We start from the raw sequence: 13,828 nt of genomic DNA, 5'->3' as shown, positions 1-13,828 counted from the left end.
TGACGGGTCTCTCCTCGTGGTCTACTTGACGGGTCTCTCCTCGTGGTCTACTTGACAGGTCTCTCCTCGTGGTCTACTTGACAGGTCTCTCCTCGTGGTCTACTTGACGGGTCTCTCCTCGTGGTCTACTTGACAGGTCTCTCCTCGTGGTCTACTTGACAGGTCTCTCCTCGTGGTCTACTTGACAGGTCTCTCCTCGTGGTCTACTTGACAGGTCTCTCCTCGTGGTCTACTTGACGGGTCTCTCCTCGTGGTCTACTTGACAGGTCTCTCCTCGTGGTCTACTTGACAGGTCTCTCCTCGTGGTCTACTTGACAGGTCTCTCCTCGTGGTCTACTTGACAGGTCTCTCCTCGTGGTCTACTTGACAGGTCTCAGGATCCTCAGCTACCACAGCGTCACTCTACGTTAAGTCGTCAGTTCGACAAACACTCAATTCCATCTCAGGAAATTCTTTCAGTTCCGCACAGTTTTTTATCACTCAAGGCTCACACGTTTTGCTCGTCACTTCTCACACGTTTCGCTCGTCAGGTCTTGCATGCGTACACACGGGAGTCAATTAAATAAAATAAAAATAGGTGAGCCTTGTATTTTCCAAACCGACTTTCAGCTGACATTTCAGAAGGAAAAAAATCCAAGATGGATTTATTGTGTCTTTTACCGAGGCGACAGAAGCAGAATAATGTATTCACCCTTAGAAATTTATTCTCCTTTTCTTAATTTGGCTTTTTGATGTGTCTTTTTTTTCTGGTGGTGTTGAGGACAGGCAAGCGAGACGTAAGAGGGGGCTCCGTCCCCTGAGAGAAACGTCCCCCACCCGTCATCCGTCACGGACCAAGACTGGTGGGAAATAATTAACAATGTCAGAATCGTAAAAAAATGGGTAAAATGTGTTTTGCGGTGGACCAAAAATTAGCTGCGGACGAAAAATATTACAGAGAAATAATTAGACAACAAACATCTGAACTTTGGCCTAACTCATCCAAACAGATATTATATATGTCGTGCCGAATAGGTAAAACTTGCTATTCTGGCTTAAATAGCAACGCTCTTCTTGCCGAATAAGACATGCGAAAATTTGTGTATGCAGTAATTTCGTAAAAATTCATTCTGAACCTAAAGAAAAAAAATATATTCCATTGCGTTTGTTTATTATTAGATTATTGTAAACTTATCTAAAATATATTTAGTTAGATTAGGCTAAATTAAACTGTGCTTGTTATAATAAGGTTAGGTAAGTTTTCTAAGGTTCTTTTGGTACAAAATTATTAATTTTTATATTAACATAAATGAAAAAATATACGTATCTTTAAACGTATGAGAGAAAATTTTAGAAAGGATTTAATTTTAAATGAGTTCTTGCTAATTGACATATTTTACCTATTCGACACGACATAAATAAATATATATATATATATATATATATATATATATATATATATATATATATATATATATATATATATATATATATATATATATATATATATATATATATATATATACATATATGGGGGTGAGTGTTTTGCTCTTTAATTCACTGACGTGATAGTGATGGTGGTGCTACACTGGCGGTGCTACACTGGTGGTGCTACACTGGTGGTGCTACACTGGCGGTTCTATACTGTTAATGCTACACTGGTGGTGCTACCTTGGTGGTCCTCTAATAATCCTCCACTAGTGGTGCTCCACCAGTGGTGCTCCACTAGTGGTGCTCCACCAGTCATGCTCCACCAGTGGTGCTCCACCAGTGGTGCTCCACCAGTGGTGCTCCACTAGTGGTGCTCCACCAGTCATGCTCCACCAGTCATGTTCCACCAGTGGTGCTCCACTAGTGATGCTCCACCAGTAATGCTCCACCAGTTATGCTCCACCATTGGTGCTCCACTAGTGTTCCACTAGTGGGGCTCCACCAGTGATGCTCCATCAGTGGTGCTCCACCAGTGAGGCTCCACCAGTGGTGCTCCACTAGTGCTCCACTAGTGCTCCAGTGGTGCTCCACCAGTCATGTTCCACCAGTGGTGCTCCACTAGTGATGCTCCACCAGTAATGCTCCACCAGTTATGCTCCACAAGTGGTGCTCCACTAGTGTTCCACCAGTGGGGCTCCACCAGTGATGCTCCATCAGTGGTGCTCCACCAGTGAGACTCCACCAGTGGTGCTCCACCAGTGGCACTCCACTAGTGCTGCAACAGTGGTGCTCCACTAGTGCTCCAGTGGTACTCCACTAGTGCTCCAGTGGTGCTCCACCAGTGATGATTCACTAGTGGCGCACCACTGGTGCTCCACCAGTGGTGTTCCAGGTGGCAGTACTGCTGAATTAACACCATAAATGCCCTACTTACCACTTGGGGCCAAATTGCTATCCTTATTAAAGGCGCCAAATGCCCTAGCTGGCCTCATTAACATCATCATATAATTACTCGATTGATTATACAAGTATAACATGCAAGTGGATAATTACTGGGACCTATAATTATTGAAGGAATTTACAATATCCATCATAGATTAGTGCAAAGCAAAAAAAAATTTTGAACTTGGTATATCTAAAATAATTTAAAGATCTTCAGATGGTACTATCCTAACCATCTTTTTTTGGAGTAAGGTGCCTACCTCGCCACCTGTATTGGTGCCAGGTGGTGCCTCGCCACCTGTTTAGGTGACAAGGGAGAGAGATGATCACCTGACACAGGTGTCTGAGTCACCTGGCTGCATCTCTGACTTGTAAGTTAATTACAGTGTTCATTAACACGTGCTCTGCCGGTGAGAATCTCTGATATTTCCCCCGGCTGTCTTCCTCTGCTGTGTCCTGTGTTGTGTTCTGTCTGTACTGTGTTCTGTCTATACTGTGCTCTGTCTATACTGTGTTCTGTCTGCACTGTGTTCTTTCTTTACTGTGTTCTGTGTCTATTGTGTCCTGTCTGTACCGTGTTTTGTCTACCTGTATTGTGTTCCCTCTGTATTGTGCTCTGTCCGAATTGTGTTGTCTACATTGTGTTCTCTGTCTATGTCGTGCATTTCTTGCCAGGCTGTTCTCTATAGTGTGTTCTGCATCGTGTTCTCTCTACCTGTAAAATAAAAATTAGGATATTAGTGCCCATGTGATAACTTGCCAATGCCTCTTCTGACAGGTTTCAAACCTTTCGCTACACACTGCACTGTTCCTTTGGCACGCATTGAGGTAGAGAAGGCTGGGCTTAAGGTAACCGGGGATAACTTTCTCGGATCGAGCAGCGACCGGAATACATCTGTCTGGTTACGACTGTTGAATTACAGACGTTTTCACGCCGTTAATCACAGATGCTTTATGTCGATGAATTACAAATGTTTAGATCATTGTTACAGATGTTCAGATCACTGCGTTGCAGATATTTAGATCATTACTTTACAGATGTGAAAATAATTGTTTTACATATGTTTAGACCATAATTTAACACATGTTTGGACCACTGTTTTACAGCTGTTTATAGATCCTTACTTTACAGATGCGTTACTGACCATTTTAACCAATGTTTACACGACTAGCAACAGGTGTAGCAGGTGTTAATATCAAGCACAGTGTATTACAAGTGAAATGTTTTGAAATCACAAATATTACAGGTGTTATAATAATCCCTTTAAGCATTACAAGTGTATTATATGTGACTTCAAGTATTAATAACAAGCATGTGTAACAGGTGTTACAGGTGTAGCAGGCATAACAGGTGTTGATAATACTCACATATTACAAGATTAATATATATTGCAGGTGCAACAGGTGTTAATGACATTGATATATATATTACAGGTGTTGAGGTGGTACAGGTGTTCCGCGAGCGGCCAGGGAGTGTGAGAGTGAGAGAGGGTAACGATGTTATGTTGAGGTGTGTGGTGGAGAACCAGCAGGGACGTGCACAGTGGACCAAGGATGGCTTCGTTTTAGGTGAGTGGAACTCTACTGGCACCTCAGTGGCATCTTAGTGGCATCCTGGTGGCATTTTGTTGGCACTGTCATGAAAGGGCAGAGGCTCATGCTGTGGCACCCATACACACCTTTTAACTGCATGTTAAATACTTTCCTCTCTCTCTCTCTCTCTCTCTCTCTCTCTCTCTCTCTCTCTCTCTCTCTCTCTCTCTCAAACTCGCGATGGAAGAGACAGATTCTGAACTAACTCCGCCATTAACATCCCGAGTTTGTGTGTGTGTGTGTACTCACCTATATGTGGTTCTGGGGTTGAACCTTAGCTCCTGGCCCCGCCTTTCCACTTGCCACTTACCACATCCATCCATTCCCTCCTAGCCTCGTGGGCTCTATCGTACCTTCTCTTAAATCTATGTATGAAGTCTGTCTTCACTTCCACTTCTGTAAGACATTTCACTTCTCGATCACCCTGAGATTGAAAAAATACTTCCTGACATCTCTGACTCACTTTTGCCTTCCAGTTGTGCCCCCGAGTAGCTGTTTCCCGCCTCTGAGGCAGCCTATTTTTGTCTATCCTATCGGTTCCTTTGAGTATTTTGCATGTTGTTATCATGTCTCCCCTGGCTATTCTATCCTCCAGTTCCGTCAGCCTCTCTTAGCTCTGGGACTAGTCTCGTTGCACACTTTTGCATTTGGTCCAGTTTCCTAACATGCTTCCTCTGGTGTGGGGTTCCGTACTGGTGCTGCGTACTCCAGGATAAGCCTTACATGTTGCCTATGTGTCTTATCTACCAACCTGTCGGTATTGTATACCATTTGATATTCATGAGCCTTACATGTGTCTTACAAAGGGCCTGGAATGACTGTTAAGATTCTTGAAGCCTAGTCTTTATTTTTTCAGAAGAGTATTAACTGCTGGAGGTTAAGTAGTTGACGGAAGTCTTTGGCAATATGCTAGGCGCTATACTCACCCTTGGACCTATCTGTTTGAGTGTGGTCTGCAGCCTCTCTCTCGAAACTATATTTCGTTTCCTGTGTTCTGGCCTTTTCCCCGATCTTCATAACCTTGTAAAGTAAAAGGACACAAGTGCAACTAATGTGACATTTTATTGTGGCAACGTTTCGCTCTCCAGGAGCTTTATCAAGCCATTACTTTATCAAGCCATTACTTTACATATTGTCGGTAATTCTACCAACTTTATTACAAACTTCATAACCTTGTATTTGCTGGGGTTGAATTCAAACAACCACTTATCTGACCAGTCTTTCAGACTGTCCAGATCCATTAGGAGTCATTCCCTCGTGGGTTTACATCCTACTCTTCGGTTTTACGTCATCAGCATCAGGGTTAAATCAGACATAATCTCATCCAGAGAACATCATTCACATAAACCAGAAAGGGTATTTTATGTACTCACCTAATTGTGATTGCAAGGGTCGATTCATAGCTCCTGGTCCCGCCTCTTCGTGTTCCCTGCACACACACACACTACTAATACAATATTATCACCACACAATTAAAAGCAATTGGTACATTTGCATATCCGAGCATAATTATGTGAATTAGTTGGGTAATTTGCTGCAGTAACTGTTAAAATACAACCAAGGCGGAACTTTATTAATGTATTATATTGTCTACTGTTTCTCCCCCTCACAATGATTATAAACATTAAAATATTTTAATCCACTTCAAAGTAGACTTTGGTCGAAGTGATATTATTATTATTATTATTATTATTATTATTATTATTATTGCTGTTATTGTGATTATTATTATTATTATTATTATTATTATTATTGCTATTATTGTGATTATTATTATTATTGTTATTATTATTATTATTATTATTATTATTATTATTATTATTATTATTATTATTGCTGTTATTATGATTATTATTATTATTTATTATTATTATTATTATTATTGCTGTTATTATTATTATTATTAGTATTATTATTATTATTATTATTATTATTATTATTATTGCTGTTATTGTGATTATTATTATTATTATTATTGCTGTTATTATTATTATTATTAGTATTATTATTATTATTATTATTATTATTATTATTAATACAAGGGGTAATATAACCTTGCAGTTAATGCATAATAATATATATAATGTGAAAGTTTACCCGAGAAGTGTCATATATCACTGTTGAAAAATTACTAAGAGTAAAGGCGTAATTAATTTAGCCTCAATTTACACGTCAAATGCTTAATTATTTTCCCAACCATCGGATAAAATCCACAAGGAAGGCTTGTGTGAGGGTTGACACACACATACTCATACATAGCTTTAAGAAGAGGTATGATAAAGCTCATGGCGCAGGAAGAGTGGCCCAGTAGCGGCCAGTGCAGAGGCGGGGCCTGGAGCTGTGACTCGACCCCTGCAACCACAAATAGGTGAATACACACACATACACACACACACATGCGATGTGTGGGTAGCTGTGTGTGACACAAAGGCACACAAATCTCCGTTATTTCAGCTCTCACCATGGCCAACCCTTCCCCAGGACGGTCCCCAGGACGGTCCCCGGACCGGTCCCGGCACCGGTCCCCAGCAGCAGGTCTTCATGGTATTGGCACTTCTCAGAATATTCTTTTCCATTCTTAATTTTTACAGACTAAAAACTAGCTGGTTGTCGTACCTCAGCACATTTCAAACCCCAGCTGTATGACGCAGCAGGTGCGAGGAGACTAATGCAGGTACCTGTTGACTACTGCATGAACAGGGGCAGCAGGCGCAATGAGACTAACAGGTACCTGTTTACTGCTAGATGACGGGGACAGTAGGTGCAAGGAGACTAACAGGTACCCATGGCTGTTAAGTGAACAGGGGCAGCAAGAATAAGTAAACTAACACCCAAGTACCTATTTACTGTTAGGTGACACCAAATCCTCTAAAGACTAACGTACGAAGCCCACATACGATTTCAAGCTATTTTCTCTATCTATTCAAATTAAATTACATTAAGTTAAATTACGTTACGTTACGTTGAATTAGATTAAGTTAGGTTACGTTAAGTTAAACTAGATTAAATTACATTACGTTAAGTTACGTTAAATTTGGTTGATATATCATCAAAATATAACCAAATAATATAACAAAAGGTAATCTTTTAATATTACATTAAGAGGAAAGAAACTATGGAGATGAGGCAGGTCCTTTGATGCTGCTGAAGGAATCCTGATGTCCAAGGAACTGGAGTTACCCTCCTCTTCCTTGGATCAAACCTCACTGCATCCCATTACATTAGGCGCCGTAAGACCCTTTCGGATCTAGATCTTCCCATATATATTATTATTCATTATTAATAATAGTATTATTATTATTATTATTAGCAGTAGTAAGAGTATCAGTAGTAGCAATAGTAGTAGTAGTAGTAGTAGTAGTAGTAACAGCAGTACGAATATAATAATAATAATAATAATAATAATAATAATGATAATGAATCTTTATAGCTAAAAATTAGTTTATTTATGAATTTTGAGGAAATTTGAGACAAATTTGACGGAGAATTGTCTTAAGACGCAGGTGACAAGTGTTGGCCAGTGATCGTCTTGGTAACCTGGAGATACCAGCACATACATTAAAGTTGTCTTCCATGTCTTGTGTGTTGATTCTTCTCTTTTTTTCCGTCTGTTTTCTAGTTAATCTTCCTGTTATTTTTCTTTATGCATTTTTCCTCTTTTTGTCCAGTTTCTGGTTCATTTTTCTTACGTCTAAGAGATTGATTTGAAGTTGTATTTAAGGGATTTAAGTTTAATTTTCACCTGTGTTCCTTGACATCGATTTCTCCAAATTCCTTTATTTTTCTCCCCTTCCTCTTCTCGTCCCCCAACCTCTTCCTTCTTCTCCTCTTCCTTTATACATTGACACTTTTTCCTACCACTATCCTCCTCTCGCTTTCTCTCACTTTTCGTTGTTCTTTTTCTTTTATTCTCGTGTTCATTTTGTTGAATGTGAATTTAATAGACTTAGTGAAGCGTTATCAGAAGCCTGACCCTCGTGTGCTAACAGAAGCCTGACCCTCGTGTGCTATCAAAAGCCTGACCCTCGTGTGCTAACAGAAGCCTGGCCCTCGTGTGCTATCAGAAGCCTGACCCTCGTGTGCTATCAAAAGCCTGACCCTCGTGTGCTAACAGAAGCCTGGCCCTCGTGTGCTATCAGAAGCCTGACCCTCGTGTGCTAACAGAAGCCTGACCCTCGTGTGCTAACAGAAACCTGGCCCTCGTGTGCTAACAGAAGCCTGACCCTCGTGTGCTAACAGAAGCCTGACCCACGTGTGCTAACATAGAATGCCGCTCAGTTTGCATTTAGTTTTATTAAACACAGGGCGCACCAACAGTGCGTTGCTGCATACTCTGTATGATAGCTGCATGGCGGGAACAAGAGCTAGCTGTATTTCCCCGTCATATTCCATCACACTGAACGGGTTTCCTTCATCAAGGGACGAAATCAGCCTTGTTGAAGTGGTGGGGAAAACACAGAGTAATGATGTGGGCCTGACAGTCACACAGGGAACCAGGCCAACACTGTCTGGCAGGTAGCGTGAGCTAAACCAAGGAGCTTGGAAACCAAAAACAAGGCGAATGTTTGTTTGTTTTTCCATGCTCCGTACTTCGGAACGAATTCGAACTGGAGCCAGGGTCTGGGAGGAGGGCGGCTGGAGCTTGTGGACGAGCCTCGGTAGTTTAAAGACAGTGACTGTCAGCTGAGTTAAGACGCTCGGAACACTTCATCCGCACTGACAGACAACACAGCTGACCTTGTATTAGCAATGGTACACAATACCGACAAGATGGTCAATTAGATACATTTACGGTATCTGGATATCTTTACTTCGTAGACGCAAAAATACCCAGATGTTTCACATGTGCCTAATTTCTCACAGCTGACCTTCTGTACGACACAGGCGGTGAGAAACAGATGTAAGAAATTCCTGAAGACTCGTATTAAGAAACCCTTGTTGTTTTTAAAGCTAAAATAAAAATCTCTAGTAAGAGGCTCAAGTAAGAGGCTCTAGTAAGTTGCTCCAGTAAGAGGCTCTAGTAAGAGGCTCCAGTAAGAGGCTCTAGTAAGAGGCTCCAGTAAGAGGCTCTAGTAAGAGGCTCAAGTAAGAGGCTCTAGTAAGTGGCTCCAGTAAGAGGCTCTAGTAAGAGGCTCCAGTAAGAGGCTCTAGTAAGAGGCTCCAGTAAGAGGCTCTAGTAAGAGGCTCCAGTAGTAACATACGAGACCAAACTCATAACGTAGCATTTTCGTTAAAAATACATAAACAGAACTGCATAACAGGAATCATTTATTGCGAAATTGGTGCAGTAAAGTGGTTAACAGTGAAGATAATGGTTAGGAAAATCCATATTGTAAAAAGTATCACCAGTAGTGTGTTCATCAGAGTATGAAAAATGTGCTAATTAGGTGTTGCGCGGTATGTAATCTTGTATTGCTAGGTGTCCAAGGGAGGACCAGAGGTGTAATGAGCGGCGCTGGGAGCTGGGGGCGAGGCTTTCAGGCCAGAGAAAGGCATCATCCGACATCATTGTCTCCCCTCTAGCTCGGCTTTTCATTCTGACGGGACAATACGAGGCTGGAGCGGAGGAGACAAGGGGGGGGGGGGAACAGACGACACATGAGAGAGGATGTAAGATCGATGACGGACGAGTATGGAATATTCAATATGTGCACTACATAAACCCTCACAGCTGCACATAAAATACTTGCAGCTTCCGACCTAGAAGTTGGGGCACTCCGGATATATGTCTAGAAAATAAATCACCCGAAGGCCAAGGCTTGAATGTGAATTGCACAGATGGTGAAACTGGTCTCTCCTTTTTTTATTCTTCCAGCACCTGGGGAATAAGTGAGAGGAAAACCTGAGAGAGATCAGAGGAAATCCACCGGAGATTAAACCTGCAGAATTGTTGAATGTTAGGAGGAAAATATTAGTGTTGGATGGGCGATAAGGCATTGATCTGAAGTGTTGATGATGAAATTGATGTCCCTGGCATTGGTCTAGAGTGTTGTTGATGAAATTGATGTCTCTAGCATTGGTGTGAAGTGTTGTTGATGACATTGATGTCACTGGCATTGGTCCGAAGTGTTGTTGATCATACTAATATCCCTGGCACTGGTCAAAAGTAGTGTTGAACATTAAAATGGTATAAAATACCGACAGATTGTTAAGTAGTGTTGCCACAATTAATATCCCTGGCATTGGTCAAAAGTAGTGTTGACACAACTAATATCCCTGGCATTGGTCAAAAGTAGCGTTGACACAACTAATATCCCTGGCATTGGTCAAAAGTAGTGTTGACACAACTAATATCCCTGGCATTGGTCAAAAGTAGCGTTGACACAACTAATATCCCTGGCATTGGTCAAAAGTAGCGTTGACACAACTAATATCCCCGGCATTGGTCAAGTGTTGACACAACTAATATCCCCGGCATTGGTCTGATGTGTTGTTGATGAGCATCTAGCCGTGGCTGTGAGTTTAGACTGGGTGACAAATAACAGCGTGAATGCTTTGGTTTAAAAGGACAATCAATTAATTGCTGGACGATATCATTAAAATATTTATTGATACGACATACAATTATACTGGGGAATAAAATGAAATATATTGCAGAGAAGACAGAAATTGTGGAACAGATTTTTGCCCTGTGTAGAAATTTATTATACCAAGTTTCGCTCTGTGTAGAGCTTTATGAAGCAATGACTTGATAATACACTGCACACAGAGAAATGGCTTCCACGTAAAAGCCTTTTTTGTAACCTTTTTTCAGTAGTGTTGGAAGTTCGATATTTGAATCAAAGAGAGAGTAAAATGCAATTGAAAACAGGAGAAAATGTATATACGTAATATATATATATATATATATATATATATATATATATATATATATATATATATATATATATATATATATATATATATATATATATATATATATATAGGCAGGTAGGTAGGTAGTCTGGAAGTCTGGTTTTGGCTGCTGAAGAGACGGAAGGTGAGAACAGTAATATGAGATGAAAGAGGGAATGGTCTCAGCTACAAATTGGACAAGAAATGAACTTGATGAAATACGGTAATGTGAGCGGAACCGTGAACGAGTTATGGCAGGAAGCCGATGGTCTGTCAGAGAGAGAGAGAGAGAGAGAGAGAGAGAGAATTTCCTTCACAATGATTGATATAAACATCCTTTATTGTCAATACCTAAATTAATTTTCCACTCATTCATTCGTTATCATTTTTAATGACCCAGTATTGTCTTCGTTGTTTACACTGAACAGTGGCATTGTTTGTCTCGTTGCTCTTTCACAAAACTCTGTAACAACATTATACAACGTGTTAAAGTGGACGCATCACACACACTCCTCTTCATGGCACTTCATGTAAAACTGCTGAGACAGTGTAAACTAAGACACAATACCGCAGCTGTAACAATTCATAACTTAAGCACAATTCGAAGATGAAATTTAAGACTCAAGGCTGAGGGACTGATTACCTCATTCTCCTCCTGTTCTTCAAATTTAGGACAGTTTAGATCAGTTATGGATCGAAATTAAGAACTGAGATAAAAAGCCAAACGATAAGTCAGGTGAATGTGTGATTACTAATTGTAGTTACAGCAGTACAGCTGTGTTGGTGGTGTCCCTGCCTTCATTGTTAGTAGTTACAGCAGCAGAGCTGTGCTGGTGGTGCACCAGTCTTCAGTGCTAGCAGTTACAGCAGTAGAGCTGTGCTGGTGGTGTACCTGTCTTCATTGTTAGCAGTTACAGCAGTAGAGCTGTGCTGGCGGTGTCCCTGCCTTCATTGTTAGTAGTTACAGCAGTACAGCTGTGTTGGTGGTGTCCCTGCCTTCATTGTTAGTAGTTACAGCAGTACAGCTGTGTTGGTGGTGTCCCTGCCTTCATTGTTAGTAGTTCCAGCAGCAGAGCTGTGCTGGTGGTGCACCAGTCTTCAATGCTAGCAGTTACAGCAGCAGAGCTGTGCTGGTGGTGCACCAGTCTTCAGTGCTAGCAGTTACAGCAGCAGAGCTGTGCTGGTGGTGCACCAGTCTTCAGTGCTAGCAGTTACAGCAGCAGAGCTGTGCACCAGTCTTCAGTGCTAGCAGTTACAGCAGCAGAGCTGTGCTGGTGGTGCACCAGTCTTCAGTGCTAGCAGTTACAGCAGCAGAGCTGTGCTGGTGGTGCACCAGTCTTCAGTGCTAGCAGTTACAGCAGCAGAGCTGTGCTGGTGGTGCACCAGTCTTCAGTGCTAGCAGTTACAGCAGCACAGCTCTACATGTTATGTCACATCTTCAAACACTTCGTTTCCACTGGCTCTAACATTTACCACTTTCTCTAGAGTCGCATTTCAGCAATAAACTTCTCCGTGAGTAAAACATTTCTAAGTATCTTATGTTCTATGGCACTAAAAAATCTCTCTTATCTATTTTCTCTTGCGAATCTGACCTATATTAGTTATCATGGCTCCCTTGAGTCTCGTCAGCCAACAAGTGTTATCTTCACACAGTAGTTTCTAGTTCTGAAAACACACTTTTGCTCTGCGAGTCATTTTGAAGTGTGTCTCTTAATTAGTTGATTCACTTTTCCGGGTGATGACATCACACTACTGATGCAGGTGTTGTGAGCTGGAGCACAACAAGGGTAGTTCACTGCTACAATACAGTTGTAGTTCACTGCCGTATCACGGTATTATTCAGTGAACACATATATTATAATTAACGCTACAACCCTTTGATATAAACATCAGTCTGACACAGTCTGCTCTCATTACGAAGTCTCTTTGAACTTTCTCCATTACGCAACATTAATCCACATTAAATTCTAACATCCATATCACGATAATTACTTTAGTCTCAGTTCATCACAGTTCCTCTACACGGGTCGTCTTGTTTACATTCGTATGGATTTCTTTTTTAATCTGTAAAGTCTAGACGTCATCTGACAGTATTTTAACATAAACAGTTATTCTCTTTCTGGTAATAAATTCAAGTTAGGTAAATATTAACATGTTACTTCTGCTGGCATTGCTCCTGCATTCATGTGAGAGCAGTTTGGCTTTTGTTCCAGCTATATTTCGTAGTCTCTGGTTTATTTTTTCACGAAATACACTGTCGAAAAGTCTATTTTGTTTTTAAAGTTCAGATAAATGCAATCTGCCTATCCAGGGTTTTTTCTCCCGTGTGATGTATGTAGCTATCATAACAGCTTTAAAAGCTCTGATATATATATATATATATATATGTATATATATATATATATATATATATATATATATATATATATATATATATATATATATATATATATACAAGCAAAACATGCCAAATAGGCCGAACTTCCTTAAAAATTTCACTTTTCTCAAAAAATCCTTACAGCATCACACTGTTGGTTTATCCAGTATTGTTAAAATATGTAAATCCATTGAGGAATTTTCTCTCTGTTGTCTCACTTCTTCCTGTGCTTCTGGGACTTTGTGTTTTATTCTTTAAAATTTATTTTATATTTGTTTTACGTGCTTAAATGTGAGTCTTAGTTCAAACTTGGGGGTCTTAGCTACAGCTTTTTTTTTGAATTATTATTTTTTTATTTTTCTCCTTGTTTGTAAGTAACCCACATACGATGTTTCGGTTCGTCCTGGAACAAGTCACCCGCGGCTTGGTAATGGTCCAGGACTGATCGAAATGTCATCTAAGGTATTGTCTCCGAAATGGACGTCAGTCAGGAATCGTTCCAGCCATAGATATGTAAATTTTATTCTTTCTTCTCTTATTTTCTTGGTTTAGTAATTTATAAGTCTGGTTACGTTCTGGGTTGGAATGATTTCTGTATTGGTTCAAAGTTTTTATTTCTTCAAGATTTTCCATCAACTGTCGTTGCTTCATCATCCCTGTTGTCAACACTCT

At 40.5% G+C, this 13,828-nt stretch overlaps 1 protein-coding gene across 2 annotated transcripts in view; it reads left to right on the top strand.

Annotated features, from left to right (window-relative positions):
• The window catches only part of LOC138853311 (kin of IRRE-like protein 2), a 217,184-nt gene that overhangs the window by 168,932 nt on the left and 34,424 nt on the right, over nucleotides 1-13,828 (top strand). For both annotated transcript variants that reach the window (XM_070089314.1, XM_070089315.1), the window contains one exon: nucleotides 3,787-3,921. In XM_070089314.1, the coding sequence (XP_069945415.1) occupies nucleotides 3,787-3,921 (135 nt within the window). The remainder of the gene's footprint in view (nucleotides 1-3,786; nucleotides 3,922-13,828) is intronic.

This window comes from Cherax quadricarinatus, chromosome 28 (assembly GCF_038502225.1).
Source record: "Cherax quadricarinatus isolate ZL_2023a chromosome 28, ASM3850222v1, whole genome shotgun sequence".
Classification (NCBI taxonomy): Eukaryota; Metazoa; Arthropoda; class Malacostraca; order Decapoda; family Parastacidae; genus Cherax; species Cherax quadricarinatus.
Note: the sequence above shows the minus strand (reverse complement) of the source record. Positions and strands in the feature narration are given on the sequence as shown.